Source organism: Rousettus aegyptiacus, unplaced genomic scaffold, assembly GCF_014176215.1.
Source record: "Rousettus aegyptiacus isolate mRouAeg1 unplaced genomic scaffold, mRouAeg1.p scaffold_m13_p_11, whole genome shotgun sequence".
In the NCBI taxonomy this organism is placed as follows: Eukaryota; Metazoa; Chordata; class Mammalia; order Chiroptera; family Pteropodidae; genus Rousettus; species Rousettus aegyptiacus.
This window is the reverse complement of record NW_023416286.1, coordinates 42471597-42490161: the sequence shown is the minus strand read 5'-3', so window position 1 is coordinate 42490161 and position 18565 is coordinate 42471597. Positions and strand designations below refer to the sequence as shown.

The window sequence follows — 18565 nt, the reverse complement described above, 5'->3', positions numbered from 1 at the left end:
TACTTTTAGTTGTGCTGGATGTTAGTAGCTGAGAGGCCTAGGGTCTAACCTTCCTATTATAATCTATTCTCTGATGAACAGATACCATGAATTGAAAATCAGGCTATATTATTCTTGCTAATAGGAGAAATGCCTGTGTTCAGTAAGATCGTACCTTTGGAATAGTCAAAGTAATTTTTATTAAGAGACTGACTTACTAAGGATCTTATAGTTTAACTGAGTGTCTGGTACATTTGGTTTATATAACAGTGTCACTGCTTCATACAGCCATCAAGAAAAGAGTTAGATATCAAACTAGCTTGGTCATTTGGAATCTTAATTTAGGGGAAAGAAGTTTGTTTCACTTTGCTCTTCTAAAATTTTTTTAGCATCTAAAAAATGACCAAATAATTTTCTAGAAGGATTTAAAGTCTTAAGACCCAAAGTAGTAATCTTGAATCATTAGTAACTCAGGCAGACCTATAATCAAGTGGCACTAAGGAGTAAATATCTTTGTAAGGGAAATTTTGAATGAGATTCTTATTCTGAAATCTAATTATTGTTCAGGAAAGAACTGGGGCTAGCTTTCTTTTAAAAAAAAGGGATGGGGCGGCAGGACAGGAAGAGGCGGTAGCAGAGGAGATGGGGAGTATAATGGAGGGGTGTGTTAAACAGTATGTCTTTATTCAAAATCAAAATTGAGTTGAGAAAGGAAGCACGTAAAAGGAAGGAGTAGCAAAGTCCAGAATCAGACTTGCAACTTGTTGAAGGAATGATGGACTTAGGAGGTTTTTTATTCATTATCCATAATTGAAAATTTTTATTCCCTTCTTTAAATATTAAAAGAATCTTTTGGCCTCTGCTCTCCATAGTCAGGTATGTCCTTTTTGTTATCTTTACACTAAACTTTTGGTAATTTGTCTGATTTTAAATGTGATACTTAAGCTAGGAGGATATTTATTTAAACATCTGTATTCTCCTAATTAGGGAGAAAGTAAATTCTTTATATAATATTAGATTGATCTTAAATATTATACTTTTATTTTTAATAGAGCTTGTTATTTCCTTCCCCTCAGCTGCTGAATATTTTATTTTCATGTGGTCTTTTCATTGTAAGACTTAAGTTCTGCTATGAATTATTTTTTCTTGACTTTTCAAAGTGCAAGGTTATAATTTTTATATCTGGACAAAGCTCAGTTCCTTCCTTAGGCAGGCACATATAATTAGGTTGTAAATTAATGTTGGAATCTTAATATGGGGATGGGTGTTCCAAACCTTTGACCTTGGTTTAAATTTGGTTACTAGCTCTGGTTGGTAAGCATATTTTGTTTTAAATGATGATTTTGCTTGTTGTGAAAAATAACTTCAGTACAGGCATGCTTCGTTTTGTTGCACTTTCACAGATTTGCGTTTTTTCCAAACTGAAGTTGAGATTCTCCACCAGCAAAAAGATTACTTACTTTATTACGATACTCACTTTATTGCAGTGGTCGGGAACTGAACTGCAGTATCTCTGCAGTATGTCTGTATTTGAAAAGTCAGAAAAGAGATTCAATCTCCCTTTAGAAACCAATTACATCATTATCTTAGTTGATGTTAACTTCTTAAGAAGAATTCTTGAGTCTATTCCTAGTAAACTTAGGGGATACGTAGACTGTGCGGCACTCTTACATTTTAATGGTTTACAGAATTGTATTTGCATTTATACTAGATTTCTAAGCTATTTTTTAAATCTAGAGATGCTCGCCTCCTCTCTCTTAGAACGTAAATGTAATAGCTTTTAGTGATTGTAAATGTAGTAGAATTTATGTGTTCTTCTTGTAGCTTTCAGAATAATTTTAAGAAGTCATGTTGCCTTATCCTGTGTAGGACAGTGGATTAAATATTAACTGTACTTGATGGAAGTTATGTTGTCTTCCTCATAACAGATTTTTGTTTGTTTTAAGCAGTTCTGTTTTCATTTTGTTCTGCCCTGGTAGGTACTTAAATATTGATGATCCTACTAAACTATGGATCTCTGGGATAGTCAGGTGTCTCTGGGAGTAGGATGTCTATTGATAAAAATTTTCATAAGTGTAAGAAGAGTAAGTAAAGGAAGGAGCTAGCACCTTCATTTGTGACTTCCCTGCTAGAAATCAATTAACTACAGCTCAGAAACAATATGTTATTATATAACTACCAACTCCTTCCCCAAAACAAAAGTAGTGGAATCCTTTGTTTTGGCCTTGAGCTAGGGTGAGGGAAGCCATTTACACATAGACAAGAACAATAAAACCAAATAATATATAGGAGATCTAAAGGCTTTATTGGAGTAGGAGGTCTTAGCAGCTTTCTCCTATGACAAGTGAAAGGTGGTTATTATCTAGGAAGGACCATTTAGGTTGTCCAAGCACTGAAAAGATGGATAATAGCTGCACTGAAGGTATCATTCCTTCTCAGGGTCACAGAATAAAATCATTCCTGACTTAGTGTTTTTTCAAGTTGTGGTCTTCAATCTAAGTTTTATCCTTTCCAAACTGGGGTCCATGAGTTTTCTTCCATTTACTTTCAAAGAATTTTACTGCTTAAAAATCTTAATAGTTTCTTGTTTTACTGTTTAACATGAAAAGCTTGGTAATTTGTTTCAACTAGTTTTCCATGACTAATTATTTCTAAAGTATAGCAAATCCCTTGATACAAATTAATGATTCAGTTTTTGTCAACATTTTTGTCTTTCCTGCCTTTATCCTTTTTGTTGTTAATGATAGAACAATAGCAAAACTTGTATAAGTGCAGCAAGCACTATTAAGCATTTTACACATAGAATTAATTTATTTGTTAAAATGCAAAATATGTAGTACTGGTTGAATTTTTAATAATTCCTAATGTCAGCTGAAAATAGTCATTTTCATCCATCCCCTCAATCTCTTCATCCCTTCAAATATAGTTACCTAAATGTGTTTATCTGCCTTTAAAACTAAACTCTGCTATTTTAGATTAACTTCATAATTTTTAAAAAAGCAGTTCCTTTCATCTATATAATTTGCATCCTTTATGAATCTCAGTCTCAGCCTATCATCAGCCTTGATAATTTGATCTATAAAAATTTGTGTACTCCCAATTATGTAATAGCTTTTTAGTGCTTTATAATTAAAAGACCAAAAGTAATAAGAAAAGCACAGGATTTGGTCAAATCTTAATTACATAAATGTTAAGGCATTCTTGAATGAGTTTTCATTCTTTTGTTTGTTTAAATCATCTCTTAGGCTCAATAGAAAAAAAGCAGCAGAGAAGATCAATTAGAACTCGTTCTGAATCAGAGAAATCCACTGAGGTTGTGCCAAAGAAGAAGATCAAAAAGGAGCAGGTTGGCTTCCTACATGTAGAGAGTTAAAACATTGTATTTGTAAATGTTGTGGTTTATACTGGTATCTTAAAAGAAAGAGAAACATTTCCCAAACTGGGTTTCCTTTCTGGACTATCCTATGCTTCTGTCCTGGTGAATTCCAATACCCAATTCTAATCCAACCATCCTGTGATTCTGCTTCAGGCATTTTCATAGAAAACAGTCAGGCTTCAGGAGATGAGAAGCCAGTGGTGCAAGACTTAAAGCATTCCTCACATTTATTTTGAAATTTCTGTTGTGAGCAAAATGATTTCATGTTTTCATGATTTTTATTTGGAACCATCATTGAGTCCCCTCCCCCTTTTTTTAATTTTGATTTTTGGTTTAAGCTGCTGGTATGTATTGTTTTTATTTTTAAAACAAACCAAATTAACTATAAGAATTATATTTAAGAAACAGATAATCAAGTGATCTGGGTTTTCTGTTGATATCACAGATTTTTTGGAATGTTATTTTCCCAGTGGAATGGCACTTATCTGTTATTGGGTTATCAGATAAACACTAAGTAAAAAAAAAAGAGGGGGTGGGGCATTTCGACTGAAGGGTTTTAAACTAGTGTAATCAGTATAGTAATAGTCATATTAAATTCCCTTTTCAAGGAAATTTTTAGAAACTATACTCCCTTTAAACTCACAATCAGAAATTTTTTTAGTTTTTTAAAAAGCATAGGCAGCTGATATTAAAAAGAATTCTGAATGGTATTAGTTCCAATAAGTATTTTTTAAACTACTTAATATAGAAGAGTGTGAATTTTTCTGTTTTTCTTTTATAATTTTAAACTTCCAAACTTAAAAGGTGATTTTGTGGGTGCTCTGTGGTATCATCAAGCATGTAAAACAATTTTCCTGGAAAAATTTAACTAAAATTTAAATAATATACTAATTTATCATTCATTTATCATAATTAACTTTCATACTTAGGAAATTATATTCCAAAAAATCTAAGCTCTTGCAAATCTATAGTATTCATACCAAAATGAAGTTGTGATTTTACCAGCTGGTTCCCAGATTCAGTCTGTGACTAGTCAGTTTAAAATTAATAAGCAGAATGAGTGCAAAATGGGACAAATTGTTAATACCACTGTGTTACAGTTAGTAGTAGAACAATACCAGTGATTGTTTAGAAGATTTTATATTTGTATTACTAATTGTATCTTATAAAAACGCTTCTGTTGTATGTTTTTTTTACCTGTTGTAAAAAAAAAATAAAATTTTTTTTTTAAAAAGTTTAGAACAATCCTTAAATATTTACAAAATGTGTTTCAACATGCATATTTCACTACATCTTATACATAAAATTCAGTTCATAGCTTAAACAGGAACTCCTCCAAACAATCTTTTAATTCCAATGGTTCGATCCTCAGATTACCACGTGTTTTACATATACATTGGCAGAATAACTTCTGATCTCGCTCTCCTAATGTAGGATCAAGACACTGTTCATAAGACACTCAAGAAAGTGCTTTTGCAATATCACAAACTTATTTTCTTAAGTTTGTACTAGCAGCAAAAGTATTGAGCTTCCAGCTGTATGAAGCCCTGTAGCACTCTCTACAGAGAGGGTCCTGATTCCCAGCAACTTAGCTGTGAGTGCAGGCGCGGAAGGGTCTTAAAGTGGCGTGAGTTACATTAACCTGAGTATCATAGTAAGTAAAAATTTATCCTAACGTCTTTGGGGCGGGAGGGGTTTATAGCGACATTGGGGCTGGTTGCAGAAACAACCCCTCTTTTGCCTCCCAGACACTGAGGAAAGCATTCTTGTTCTCTTCATCTACCAAGGGAATGGTGGGAAAAGTCTTTGATAGCAAGCATGTGGCTGTGTATTGTCACTTTGTATTCAACACAGGCAGCTAGGATTTAAACCCTCCCTGATTCAGAGACAGAGAACTTTACCCAGAAGATGGGACTGAGTTCAGATTTCAGATACATTAATCACTCATCATTAGATTGATGGAAGTACTATTTTTTTCCCCTCTGTTAATTAAAAGTGAAAAAAGTTCTTTGTTAATGCTATATTTTTCTGTCTAAACAGGTTGAAACAGTTCCACAGGCTACAGTGAAGACTGGATTACAGAAAGGTGAGTTATTTATAATGTTGCTTTACATTTCCTGATTAAAACCAATTTTAAAGAAGTTTTGTACTTCATGTATTTTTGTTTGTCTCTGTAAATCATTGTTGTTGCTCTTCAGTCAATTTGTGTGAAATTGAAGTATTCTCTGGTGTGTGTGTGTGTGTGTGTGCGCGCGCGCACGTGGTTTTTAGAGTTGATCTTATTCTGTACTTCCATGTGAAAAGTTTTATTTGTTTTAGTAAATTGGAGAACACCATGTAGACTTAATACTGTTTCCAACTTTTCTTCATAAGATTCTGGGGTTTCACTGGTTTATAAACTAGGGATGTGACGAATCCACTTTTTTTGGTATTCGACTGAATACCGAATAGTAGCTGTTAATGTTTGTCAAACATGGACTATGACAAATCATACAAGACAACATGATTGAAAAAAAAATCTTTCCACATTTATTTTTACAGTGCTGTAAAATCTTTTTGTAAATTAAAATGATTCATAGCATATTTATGGCCATTATTAGATGACCTTATGCAATTCTATTTGAGATATGCACAAAGTTTAAGAAACCTTAAACTTATATCTGTATTTTCTGTGTGCAATTTGACTACCCGTAGTAGTCAAACTTCATAGCATGATTCGTGCGTTTTTGGTGAGATCATTCAGACTGTATTTAATACTTGTAGTTTACTCTGGGCAAATTGCATTATTTAAAAAAAAAAAAAAAAAAAAACACCAGCCTCTCTGCATTCTCGGGGAGAAGTCTGCAGCGATGGTCTCCGTGGAGATCCTCAGCAGAACTGAACAGCCTCTCGGAGGGAACACTGCTTGGCGGAGCTCCAAGAAAAGACATCGCGATCGCTGGGAGATTAGGAGGCCTGATTGCGTTGTGTTTCCACCATTCCACAGGGTCGGCGGACCGGGGAGTGCAGGGCTCTGTCAGATTCAGTGACAGCTCCGTCTCCGCAGCGATTGAGGAAACTGTGGACTGAGATTCCTGTACAATTTCATCCCAGAAACTCCAGACTTGTAGTCTCCATGCAAGATTTCTTTGTCGGCGGCTTGATAAACAGTTTCTTTGTTTTCCAATTTTGATTTTGCCAATCATCACTATTGGCATTTTCCTGCCTGTTTTCTTCTTCAAGACTCTGAACAATTGCTTTAACATTCAAATGATTTTTTTTGGTCTGAGCTGGATGGGTACAGCGTAAATCATGGGTCCAGCCTAAAAACCACCGTTTAACTTAACACTGATCAATTTCAACATGGACTGTTTTTGGTGTTTTTTTTTTTTTGGTTTGTTTTTAAATAAGGCATCATTAATGCACATCTGCAGGGTTTTGCCAAACAGCCCAAACTATATACATTACAATCGTTTAAAGTTCTTTTTTTTTTTTTTTTTTTTTTTAATATTAGTGCCGTTATCATGGAGAACAGTATGGCAGCTGTCTTTGGCAGTCTGTCATTTTTCTAGCATTTTAAGAAACTCATCGGAAATGGCGGTACCTGTGTTTCCCTACGAAAGCCTCTCAGTACAGCACTCCTGTTCCTCTATTAAAACTCCTTGTTAATCCAGTGATCTTTTAGGCCAAGGAAATATTTTGTGGTGGTGTTCTGGGTCCATACACCAGCAATGAAGGAGATAGATTTGTGTACTTGTGTTTTTTAATCAGCGTTAACATGGGCAGGCACCCTCATTTATAGATGTAAGGAAGCATTCAGTGAAAAACTGATAGAATGGGATGTGATAACGAGGTTCCAGTAATCTGAGCAGTCTAAAGAGACCCACATCCTCCACCACAGAACATGGCTATATTCCAAGTGCTACTCTCATTCAGCCTGTTGCGGATCTTCATGGCCTCAGGAGACTTGTTTCTCTATGGTCTCTTCTGGACTGCATACTTCCACCATAGCTTGCTGGGCTGATCTAGATGTCTGTCTGTTGTATGGAAATTTTGGGGGAAAAATCCAAAACACAAACTGTGGGTTGAAATATTAACCGTCTCCTTGGTTCCTTGGTATTCACCGTGCCTGATCTGCACATTTCATCGTGGCTGTTTCTGTATAGCCTATACTGCGTTAGCCCAAGAGATTGTTGCTTTGTAACTTTTTGCACTATTGTTTTGGCTGGATTTGTATTACACACAATTTTAAAAAAATTCCACACTATTCTCTGCCTTTTTTTTTTTTTTTCATATTTATTTCTTCCCGCACAAATTCCACATAGAGGCCTCTCATCCAGCTCTTCGTGATTTGGCTGCACTTGAACATTGATTGTTTACAACCCTCGCAATGTGCCTCCTAAATGGCATGACATATGTAGATGTGCTGCAGCACTTGTTAATGGTCACAATAAATGACACTTCACCAAGGAAGTCTCAGATGAACAAATATGAACATCCAAAATTTATTTGGGGGTCAATAATCAACTAAATTTCAAAATTCGGGGGAAAATGGCACTATCCGTGTACGAATCGAATACAAATCAAAGATTTGTCACATCCCTAATAAAAACAAGATGGAGATGTCTCTGCAACCATATTTGTAAGCTACACAGTGTGTTGGGTTTTATGTCTTCCCCCCTCCAAATTGAATGGTTCTTCGGATTGCTCCAAATAAATCAGCTATCCTACAGTTTTGAGAGAATTATTTTCTAGGTTGACGCTTGGGCTCTGTTGACTGGAAATAGCTTTAGAGCAGGAGCACTGAATTAAATGTTTTAATAGAGCAGTTGTAAATTAAATCACTATTAGGAAGGTCAGAAGCTTATGAAGTTTTGACTTGTGACTAAAGTGTTACAAAAAGAGTTGTGCTTTTTTCACACTATAGACGAGTTTGGGGAAAATATTCTCCCACAAAAATAAAACAACAAACTTAAAGCACTATTTTAGGATTAATTTCGGTGTATTGTGTTAAGGTGCCAGCGAGATTTCAGATTCCTGTAAACCTCTAAAGAAAAGGAGTCGCGCCTCAACTGATGTAGAAATGACTAGTTCAGCATACAGAGACACATCTGACTCCGATTCTAGAGGCCTGAGTGACCTGCAGGTAAATATGTTCAAGGGTCTGAGCACAGTGCTCTTTATTTTTTGCTTCGCAAAACCAACTAACGTATTGCTTTGCCTTACTTATTTGAGGAGAATGGGGATTTTAAAAAATATTCAAAGTAAATCATCTTGGTTATTTTGTAATTATGAGTGTCTTAATTTTAAGCCTGCACTGATCTCTTACATAGCAGAAGCATAGTTTCTTAATTTTAACTAGTTTTTATTAAACACCAGATATATGGTATCTAGTGTTTTAGAAAGAATAAAAAAGAGGTTGTATAAAGGTTTATATGAGCCACTGTTACTAGGATTTTCATTGCACTTTGAAGAAATTTTTTTTTTTCCCTTAAAAATGTGCTATGTTTTTCATGTAGGTAGGCTTTGGAAAGCAAGTAGATAGCCCATCAGCTACTGCAGATGCAGACATTTCCGATGTGCAGTCTGTGGATTCAAGTTTGTCAAGAAGAGGCTTTGGGATGAGTAAGAAGGACACTGTGTGTCAGGTAGGCAAGCGACCTATCCTATACCTTGAAAAAATTGCTATTTTGTCAATAATATACTTACCTCCTGTCGGAGAGGGTAGTTTCTATTTAACTTACATCACTGTAAAGCTACAGATCTAAAAGCCATTTCTGGCTCTTTTCTGAGTTGGAATACTTATTACTCGCATGCAGGTGTCCATCTTCATTGTGAAACTTATGAATTGGAAGTAAATGGCAAATGACCGATTTCAAAAACATTTTAATAAACTTAAATTGGTTATTTCTTTTACGGAATACTTACTCTTTTTGAAAAATACTTCTTTGCCCTGTGAAGAAAAGTTCAATTATGCAGATTCCGAAGAAGGAATCATAAAAGATCAAGTATGACTTTTAAACTTTATACCATAATGGGTCTGGAAATAATTGTCTAGTCCATTGGTTTTTACCTTGAGGACCAAGGACCAGCAGCATCAGTATTGTCGGGGTATTTGTTGGAAATGCAAATTCTTGGGCCCCACCCCAGGCCTACTGAATCAGAAGCTGTAGGAGTGGGACCCTGTAATCTGTATCTTAACAGACCCTCCAGGTGATTCTGATGCCTTGCTAACGTTTGAGAATCACTGCTTTTTGCCATATTACAGATCTGTGAAAGCTCTGGTGACTCTCTGATTCCTTGCGAGGGAGAGTGCTACAAACACTTTCACCTGGAGTGCCTGGGGTTGACATCACTCCCAGATGGAAAGTTCATCTGCATGGAATGTAAAACCGGTAAGCTTACTTCTGTTGCTAGATAAGAAAAGATGGATAGGAAGGAATATGCAAGGCCGGCATCTCCCACGATACCTAATTTTCTTACCACTTTTATATAGCACTTAATTTCCTCTCCGTAGGTATTTCAACAAATTAAAACCATTCAGTGATTAGGCTTCCTAAGGAAATTTTTTACTATCAGTGCTTTAATCATAAAAATCTATCGAATCATTGAGATGTATTTGTATTTATTTAAAGAGCTATACAAAGTATGTGGAGTGAATTATTTTTCAGATGGGGTTGAGATTTTTGTGTTCAAGAAATTGATTTAAAATCCTTGACTAATAGACTAGATCAACTGTCAGTCACGAACTATAACCATGGCGATGGTACTTTTTAGTGGAAAGATGGAGCTACTGAAAATTGTTTATTTTTTATGGTGACATTGGTTAATGAAATCCAATAAGTTTTGAATTGAAAATTGTTTTTTAAACATATGAGTTTTGGATTCACTATGAATTTTGTACCCCTCTCCCGTATAGTCTACCCCTATCAAAATAATTTATAGAGAAGTATGCAAGTTTATGTTCTCTGTGTAGCCATGATTCTTAGTAAAATAATGGAAAGCAGGAGGTAGAGTTGTTTAATCTGTAATAAGGCAAGTGAAAAGTCAACTGGAAATGGCATGTTATTGCTTCTAGGAACCATGTTTGTATGTTTTTGTTTTGTTTTTGCTATGAGAAACTATGAGCCAGTTGGAATCAAGTATTTATGATATGCTAATCTTACTCTTGACACTTTATTAATAATTGACCTACTCCTTTGCCCCCTTTATTTGGATTCTCATACATTTATTTTATCTTTTTTATTTGATTATGTACCTCCTAAAATCATTTACATAGTCTAATTTCCAATACATTTATGGTATTTTATTTTTCTGAACTTACTGAAGGCCAGGTGCTGTTAGTACCAAGCAGTTTATCCTATTATCTCATTTGATCCTCATAACGTAATGAGATAGATATTATTTTCACTTTGTAGAAAGCGAAAGTAAAGATAAGAGGGCTTAGTTTAGTACCTTGCCCAAAGTCACAAAAATAGAATGTGATGAAACTGGAATTTAAACCCATGAGGCAGCTTAACCCTAGAATCTTTGCTCTCTACATTCACCTTCTAACACCCTAAGTAGGATGAAGAACATATATCATGTATTCTAACACACACACTCAGACTTCTCTCACGTACATAACACATGCACATATTAAGCTATAGAAGCTGTTTTGAATATATAACATTTTTCCCTATATAAAATATCAGTTTATTCACCACATTTAGACTCTGCAGTAAAACTTTTGAATGGTTTACCAACTGGCAGCCTCAGGGCACATTATCTGCACATTGTTTTATTTGGCCCTCAAGATGTATTTTGAATATGTGAACATGAATCAGGCATGTACTACTGGTTCCTCACATTCTCTACCATTCTCTTTTTCTAAAACTCTGTCACTCTAGTCATTCATAATTTTCCTAGCCCTTTTAAGTGCTTGTTTTCAGTTACTGTTTTAAACTACTGACAGGAAGGACTACATAGCTCAGCATTAAAACACTCTTTTAAGGCTTCTCTCCTAACTTTAGAATCCAGCAGAATTTTTGCCAACAAAGGTTAGATATCTAATTTGATACATATCTGTTAAGAAATTTAAGAGGGAACTTTGCTTTAAAAGCAATTCAGTAGAACAGAGTTGGAGGACTCACACTTCCTGATTTCAAAATTTACTATAAAGCTACAGTAAATAAAACAGTGTAATACTGACCGAAAGACAGACATATAATACAATGGAATCAAATAGGGAGTCCAGAAATAAACATTCACATATATGGTTAAATGATTCCTTGACAAAGATTTAAAGGCCATTCATTGAGGAAAGGACAATCTTGTCAACAAATGGTGCTGGGAAAACTGAATATCCACATGTAAAAGAATGAAATTGACCCTTACCTAACACCATTTATAAAAAATAATTTAAAATGGATTAGAGCTAAAACTATAAAACTCTTAGAAGAAAACAGGAGGAAAGCTTCTAGACATTGAATTTGGCAATGATTGCCTGGATATGATACCAAAGGCACAGGCAACAAAAAAAATAAACAAATTGATAAAATAAACTTTATCAAAATGAAAAACTGTGTACACCAAATGACACTATCAACTAAGCGAAAATGCAGTCCACAAAATGGGAGAAAATATTTGCAAATAACATATATGACAAGGATTAACATCCAAAATATATAAAGAATTCCTACAACTCAACAGAAGAACATACTCAATTCAAAATTGGGCAAAGGGTCTACAGCCATGCTACCCTGAACAAGCCAGATCCCGTCTGCTCTCGGAAGCTAAGCAGGATCTGGCCTGGTTAATACTTGGATGGAAGATCACCTAGGAAGACCAGGTGCCTTAGGAGTAAAAAATATAAAAATAAAAAAATAAAGAATTGTAAGCTGACAAGGTCCTTGTAGTCTGTAAGGTCAACCTAGGGTTGCCTCGCCTAAAAAAAAAAATTGGACAAAGGACTTGACATTTCTCCAAAGAAATACAAATGGCTAATAAGCACATGAAAAGATGTTCAACAATTAGTAATCAGGCAAATGTAAATCAAAACAACAATGAGATACCACTTCACACCTATTAGGATAGCTATTCACACACACACACACACACACACACACACACAGTCCAGGATATGGAAACATTAGAACACTTGTACACTGTTGATAGGAATGTCAAATAGTGTAACTGTTGTGGAAAACAGCATGGCAGTTCCTCAAAAAAATTAAACATAGAATTAGTATGTAATCCAACAATTCCACTTCTGGGTATATACCCAAAAGAATTGAAAGTAGGGACTCAAAACAGGTATTTGTACACCCATGTCTATTGCAGCATTATTCACAATAGCCAAAAACATGGAAACAACCCAACTGTCCATCAGTGGATGGATGGATAAATAAAAAAGCCCCTGGGTCTGGGCTATACGGCTCGAGCGTCTGGCAAGAGAGGGAGGAAGGCATGAGTGCTGTGCTAGGTAAAAAAACTAAAGATTACATTGTAAGAAAAGAAAAATAGAAGCCATGTTTCGAAGACCTGTATTACAGGTGTTTTATCAGTTCGTAAGACATGAGTCTGAGATAGTGAGCAGCTTGGTTCTCGAAAGATTTCTGAGTTGTGTGCAGCTACTTACATGAATGGATCAGGACCCTGTCATGAGACAGGTGGAAAGGAAAAACCCAGTCACAATATTTTCTCTAGCAACAAATGAGATGTGGAAATCTGGAGAAAATGAAGCATACCAAATGGGCGATGTCAGTCAAAAGACATCGTGACACAGAATTTCAATATTCCGACCAGGCCTCGGAGATGTGGCATATCAGTATATGAAAAGGGGTCTCAAATTTATGTGGAAGGGAAATTAGACTATGGTGAATAATACACAGACAAAAATAACGTGAGGCAACAAGCAACAACAATCATAGCTGATAACATTATATTTCTGAGTGACCAAATGAAGGAGAAGGCATAGAGTGGGCAATTCTTTTTTGGCCAGTATTTGGTGCTGTCGTATTTCCAAATCATGTATAGTCTTTATAGTTTCTACAGACAAGAATTAAAATATTCTTTTACATATATTAAAAAAATGTATATACTTCCAGTGGAATATTATTCAGCTTTAAAAGGAAATGAAATAAATACTGACTGATACATGCTACAATGTGGATGAATTTTGAGGACATTATGCTGAGTTAAATAACCCAGTTACAAGGACAAATATTGCATGATTCCACTTAAATGAGTTACCTAGAGTAATCAAATTCATAAAGACACAAAGTAGAACAGTTGTTACCAAGGGTTGGGTGAGAGAGAGGAATGGGATTTACCATAAAACAATCACAGTGCTGCTGCTTCAGTATCAGTGGATGAATCATTACACCTGTAAATAAATATGAACTTTTTTACATCTTTTCATTTTTTGGTGTCTAGTGTTAGTAATGTGTATAACATGTAGTGTTTTGATATAGATACTGACAATTTATCTTGTAAACGGATGACTTAGACTTACAGTATCAATATAGTACTGTAAATATATTTTATAGTAACATTTTTTCTAGTTTTATTGTAAAAATATAGAATATAATACATACAATATACAAAATAGGTGTTAACCGACTGTTTCTGTTATTGGTAAGGTTTCCAGTCAACAGGAGGCTATTAGTAGTTCAATTTTGGGGGAGTCAAAAGTTAGAGGTGAAATTTTGACTACACGGGGGATCAATGCCCCTAACCCCTGTGTCATTTAAGGGTCAGCTGTACTTTTTCATTGTTTTTTAAATTGCTTTTGATTTACTTATTGTCACATGAAAATGAGTTTGATACCAATTTGGTATACTTGCAACCTATTAGGAGTGAAAATTCAAATTCTTTAAATCACTGTTTAAGGTGATTTAGCAACTTTTGTTTATCAAGAGATCAACACTTTACATATGAACAGTATTACAGGATACATGTCTATTAAGTTCTTATACTACCTCTTTCTGTTGTTTAAGACAAATATGATTTCTGGAAAGAAAGCATTTTCATTTGCCCCTTTGAAAAAAATGTGTAACAGGTAATTTTATTTATTACTTACTCTAAGCGAAGACGAAGTCCTAGTGAGAAGGAAGGATATTGAAAGTGTTCACAGGCTAGAGCTCTAAGCATAAGTCTTAAAGGAGTTTGATAGTTCAGCTATTAGTATGACAGTATCACTAGTTAAAATAATTTTCATTTCTATTTTACTTATTTTGATCAATTTGCAAATGAAAGCCTACCTATTTAATTTTTACATAGAGCAGTTTATGCATTAGGCAAAACTGAAGTCAACCCTCTTAACCTTGAAAATAATTTTCTTTTAATTTTTAAAAAATTTTAACTTATTTTAAAAACAATACGCTTGCTTTCATATACATACATGTTAAAATATAATTTGATATATTTGCAACAGTACAACAAAAACCTGCTGTACTATATTTTATTTCTACAACAAAACCAATTAAAAAAACTTTTGAAAAACATTTGAAAATCACAGTTTTAGGTGTTAATTTTAAAGAATTTTGTAGTTCAGCCAACTTATAAAGGTTAAGTACTTCCAAAACCAAATCTAATTTTCTTTTAAAAAATCAAAACAAAAGCTATTCCTTGTATTTTTTTCTTCAGATTTTTATAGCATATTAAGAAAAATGGGGAAAATCTCGAATACTTCCAAAAGGTGATAGCTAAATGGCCAAGAATCAGTAATAATTTCCACATGTAAAACAGACAAAAATTAAAACATATAATCCTAATAAAAAAGGAAGAAAAATAATTACAACTAAATGTCTTCTTCAAACTGTAGAAAGTCAATGACAGAGGAAATTACCCACAGAAAACACCTTCAAAGAATAACAAAACAAATAAATAACAAAAACATGGTTATAATTTGCAGTTCTTTGATTACAACTAAACATTTTTTTCTTTATTAAGTCTTGTAAGTGACCTCTTGTGTGTCTTGTGCATTTATGTATTGCAGTGTTGAACGTGATTATTTGTTAGTATTTTAGATTTATAGCTAATTAAATACATAAATAATACATAATTGCAGTGTTATGAAAATAAAGCTCAAGCTGAAGTCTCCCCTAGATTGTCACTCTTAATCCTAGGCCTTACTTAATTCTAGGTCTCCCCAGAGGTAACCATTATTATTAGTTTGGTGTTTAGCCCTGTAAGTCTTTTTCTCTGTGTGTGTCCATGTGTGCATGTATGCATATGTGAAAGTGTGTAACATTTTTGTGTGTGTTATAATAAAAATGTATTACACTATTGTTCGGCAGCTTGCTTTTTTCACTGTTTTTGAACTTTTTTATGTCAATACAAATGCATTCTATTTAATGGCTGCATAATGTTCCACAGTATAACTATATCAATAGTTTATTTGACTATTCCTCTATTGATGGACATTTGAATTGCTTTAAGTTGTTTGCAATTACAAATAATGCTTTAGTCAATATCCTTTTACATATACAAGTCTACATACACTAACGTAAATAGCAAGAAGTAGAATTTTTAGGCTGCAGTAAGTGAATGTACTTTGAAAAAAAAATGGATACTACCTTGTTTCCATCTAAGGTAGTTCCAACATAAACTCCTAACAGCAGTATATAAAAGTACCTCTTTCCCTACATCTATATCAACAATTAGTATTATCAAACTTTTAAAGCTTTTTCCTATTTGATGAAGTTTTAAAATGTTATTTGGGGTTTTAATTAGCATTTATCTGCTTATTAGTGAAATTGAGCATTTTTTAATGTTTATTAGCTATCTTTCTGCTTTAAATAGTTCATATCCTTTGCCCACTTATTAGTCTATTTTGTTTCTATATTGATTTATAGTCTTTATAAGTCTTGTTTAGGTATCTTTGCTTATATACGTTGTATGTATTTTCTCTATATTTGAACTCTTTAACAAAACATTCCTTTGTCATCTCTGTTGCATATATTTTTCCACATCTCTTTGTCTTTTACTTGTTCTTTCTTTTTTCAATTCTGATTGGCATTTTTTTTCTTTAAATATTTGGCAGATTGACCAGCAGAGCCATCTGGATTTAAATTTTTCTTAGAAAGTTTTTAAATTATAGTTTCAATTTCTTTATATAACTAATCATAATTTTCTATGTATTTTTGTGCTTGTGTTGGTAAATTTTATTTTTCTAGGATTCTGTTCATCTAAATTTTCAAATTTATTGGCAAAAACATAGTGATCTCCATTTATTATCTCTTTAGGTTTGTAGGATTTATAGTGATATATCATTTTCCATTTCTGATATTGTTAATATATATTGCTGCTTTTTCCCCTATTTTAATTAGTCACTCTTGCCGACTTTTGGTTTTCTTAATCCTCCCGAATGTATATAGATTTCACTTCATTCTTGAAGAGTGCCTTCACTGGGTATAGAATTCTGGCTTGGTTACCATTTTCTTTTAGCCCTTTGAAGATAGCATCCCATTATTTCATGGCTTTCATTTTTCCCTGTGTCAGCTTTCAGTCTTACTGTTGCTTCTTTGAAGATAACTGTCTTTTCTATGGGTAATTTTAATATTTTCTCTTTGCCCTTGATTTTCTACTGTTTGAATAAGATGTCTTGCTGTAATTTTCTGCATTTTTTAAATTAGGATTATGAGTTTTCTTATTATCCCTGTTTTATATATGGAAATTGTAAAGTGATTACCTAATGGAATCTGTCTTTTCCATGGTAGTTTTTTAAAATTTCGTGTTGGGAAGACCTTGATGCTCTAAGCTCCTAGGTATTGAAAAATTTCGTTCTGGGTTTTCTATGGAAATAAGTTTAGTATACAATGAGAAGTGGAGATCTAAATGATTTTTAGTCTATCTCTAAATTAGTTATCAATTATTATAACAAACCTATTATTATAGCAAAATATATTAAATAATATTTTAATTTAACCATATGTTTTCAATCCCTTTTTTTCTATGTTAAAATCTTATACATAATAGTAGAATTTTCTTTTGGGTAGCTCTTTGATGTCAGTAGCTGCTTCTGTTTAAGTCACTTCTATTTAAAAGGAGTATGCTTTAGTCAGATTTTATTTAATCTGTATTCCTCACCAATTTTTCAGGACAGCACCCATGTTTTTCATGTAAGGTGTCTGGTACAGATGTTAAACGTTGTTCTGTTGGTGCTTGTGGGAAATTTTATCATGAAGCCTGCGTCCGCAAATTCCCCACTGCCATCTTTGAATCAAAAGGATTCCGCTGTCCCCAGCACTGCTGCTCTGCCTGCTCTATGGAGAAAGATATCCACAAAGCAAGTAAAGGTAAAACAGCTAAAGAAGGAGACAAAGCCTTTTTTTTTTTAAGTTCAGTAGCAAATAAGAAGCATATTATTTTAAAGAACACTGGGCATTCTTTATCTGTGGACATAAGAGCTCAGCTATAATCGATAGCATAATAAGTAGAGATTAAGTTCTGATTTGACCATGAGAAGAGAATTCCGTATGTTCAATATAACCCTTGAAAATTCCTTAAACAGGTCCCATACTAGAGACCACTGTCTCTCCAACATTGAAGCAGACAAATTTTTCTTTATCTTTAGATGGGTGTTGTATTTAAGAGACATAAAGCTTAGGAATGACAAAGCCAAACTAGAAAAATATCTTCATCTTACCATAACTAGCATCATATGGGAACCCAAAAGAGCAAATCCAAAAATCTCATTTTATATATTCAGCTGATACTTTATTATATAGCTTCCTTTTTGACTTATCTTTAAACAGGTCGCATGATGAGATGTTTGAGATGTCCAGTAGCCTATCACTCTGGGGATGCTTGTATTGCTGCCGGAAGCATATTTGTGTCCTCCTACATTCTCATCTGTAGTAATCATTCCAAACGAAGCAGTAATTCGTCCTCTGCTGTAAATGTAGGCTTTTGTTTCGTTTGTGCAAGAGGTGAGTCAGTTCTTTCTATTTTTTTCTGAGTTCGTTGGCATATTTCCCCATTAAAATAGACTTTCAGTACTATCCCTGAGAGGATTAACACTTTCAGTAACTAGTCCCTTTTATAACGTTAGACATTCAAATTGTCAGACTATTCTTTCATAAATTAAGCTAAAAATCTGCATTTTTAAATAACTTAGAATTACAGATAAGTTCTTAGCATTTCTATTTGGACCATCAAAAGATTAACCTTTTTCCTTCTGCAAACAAGTCTTTTATTTGAATCAAACTCTTTCCATGTTATATTCTTTAATCCAGAGCATGCATC

At 33.9% G+C, this 18565-nt stretch overlaps 1 protein-coding gene and 1 pseudogene across 12 annotated transcripts in view; both read left to right on the top strand.

Moving 5' to 3' along the window:
* NSD3 (nuclear receptor binding SET domain protein 3) overlaps positions 1-18565 on the top strand; it is a 93394-nt gene that overhangs the window by 48159 nt on the left and 26670 nt on the right. For 10 of the 12 annotated variants that reach the window (XM_016155259.2, XM_016155255.2, XM_016155250.2 and 7 more), the window contains 7 exons: positions 3225-3325; positions 5396-5441; positions 8350-8480; positions 8854-8982; positions 9603-9729; positions 17419-17616; positions 18076-18249. In XM_016155259.2, the coding sequence (XP_016010745.2) occupies positions 3225-3325; positions 5396-5441; positions 8350-8480; positions 8854-8982; positions 9603-9729; positions 17419-17616; positions 18076-18249 (906 nt within the window). Of the gene's footprint in view, positions 1-3224; positions 3326-5395; positions 5442-6341; positions 7969-8349; positions 8481-8853; positions 8983-9602; positions 9730-17418; positions 17617-18075; positions 18250-18565 lie in introns of those variants that run through there. The other 2 variants (XM_016155261.2, XM_036228732.1) reach the window with 1 other exon arrangement.
* Positions 12634-13470, top strand: LOC107515966 (annotated as a pseudogene).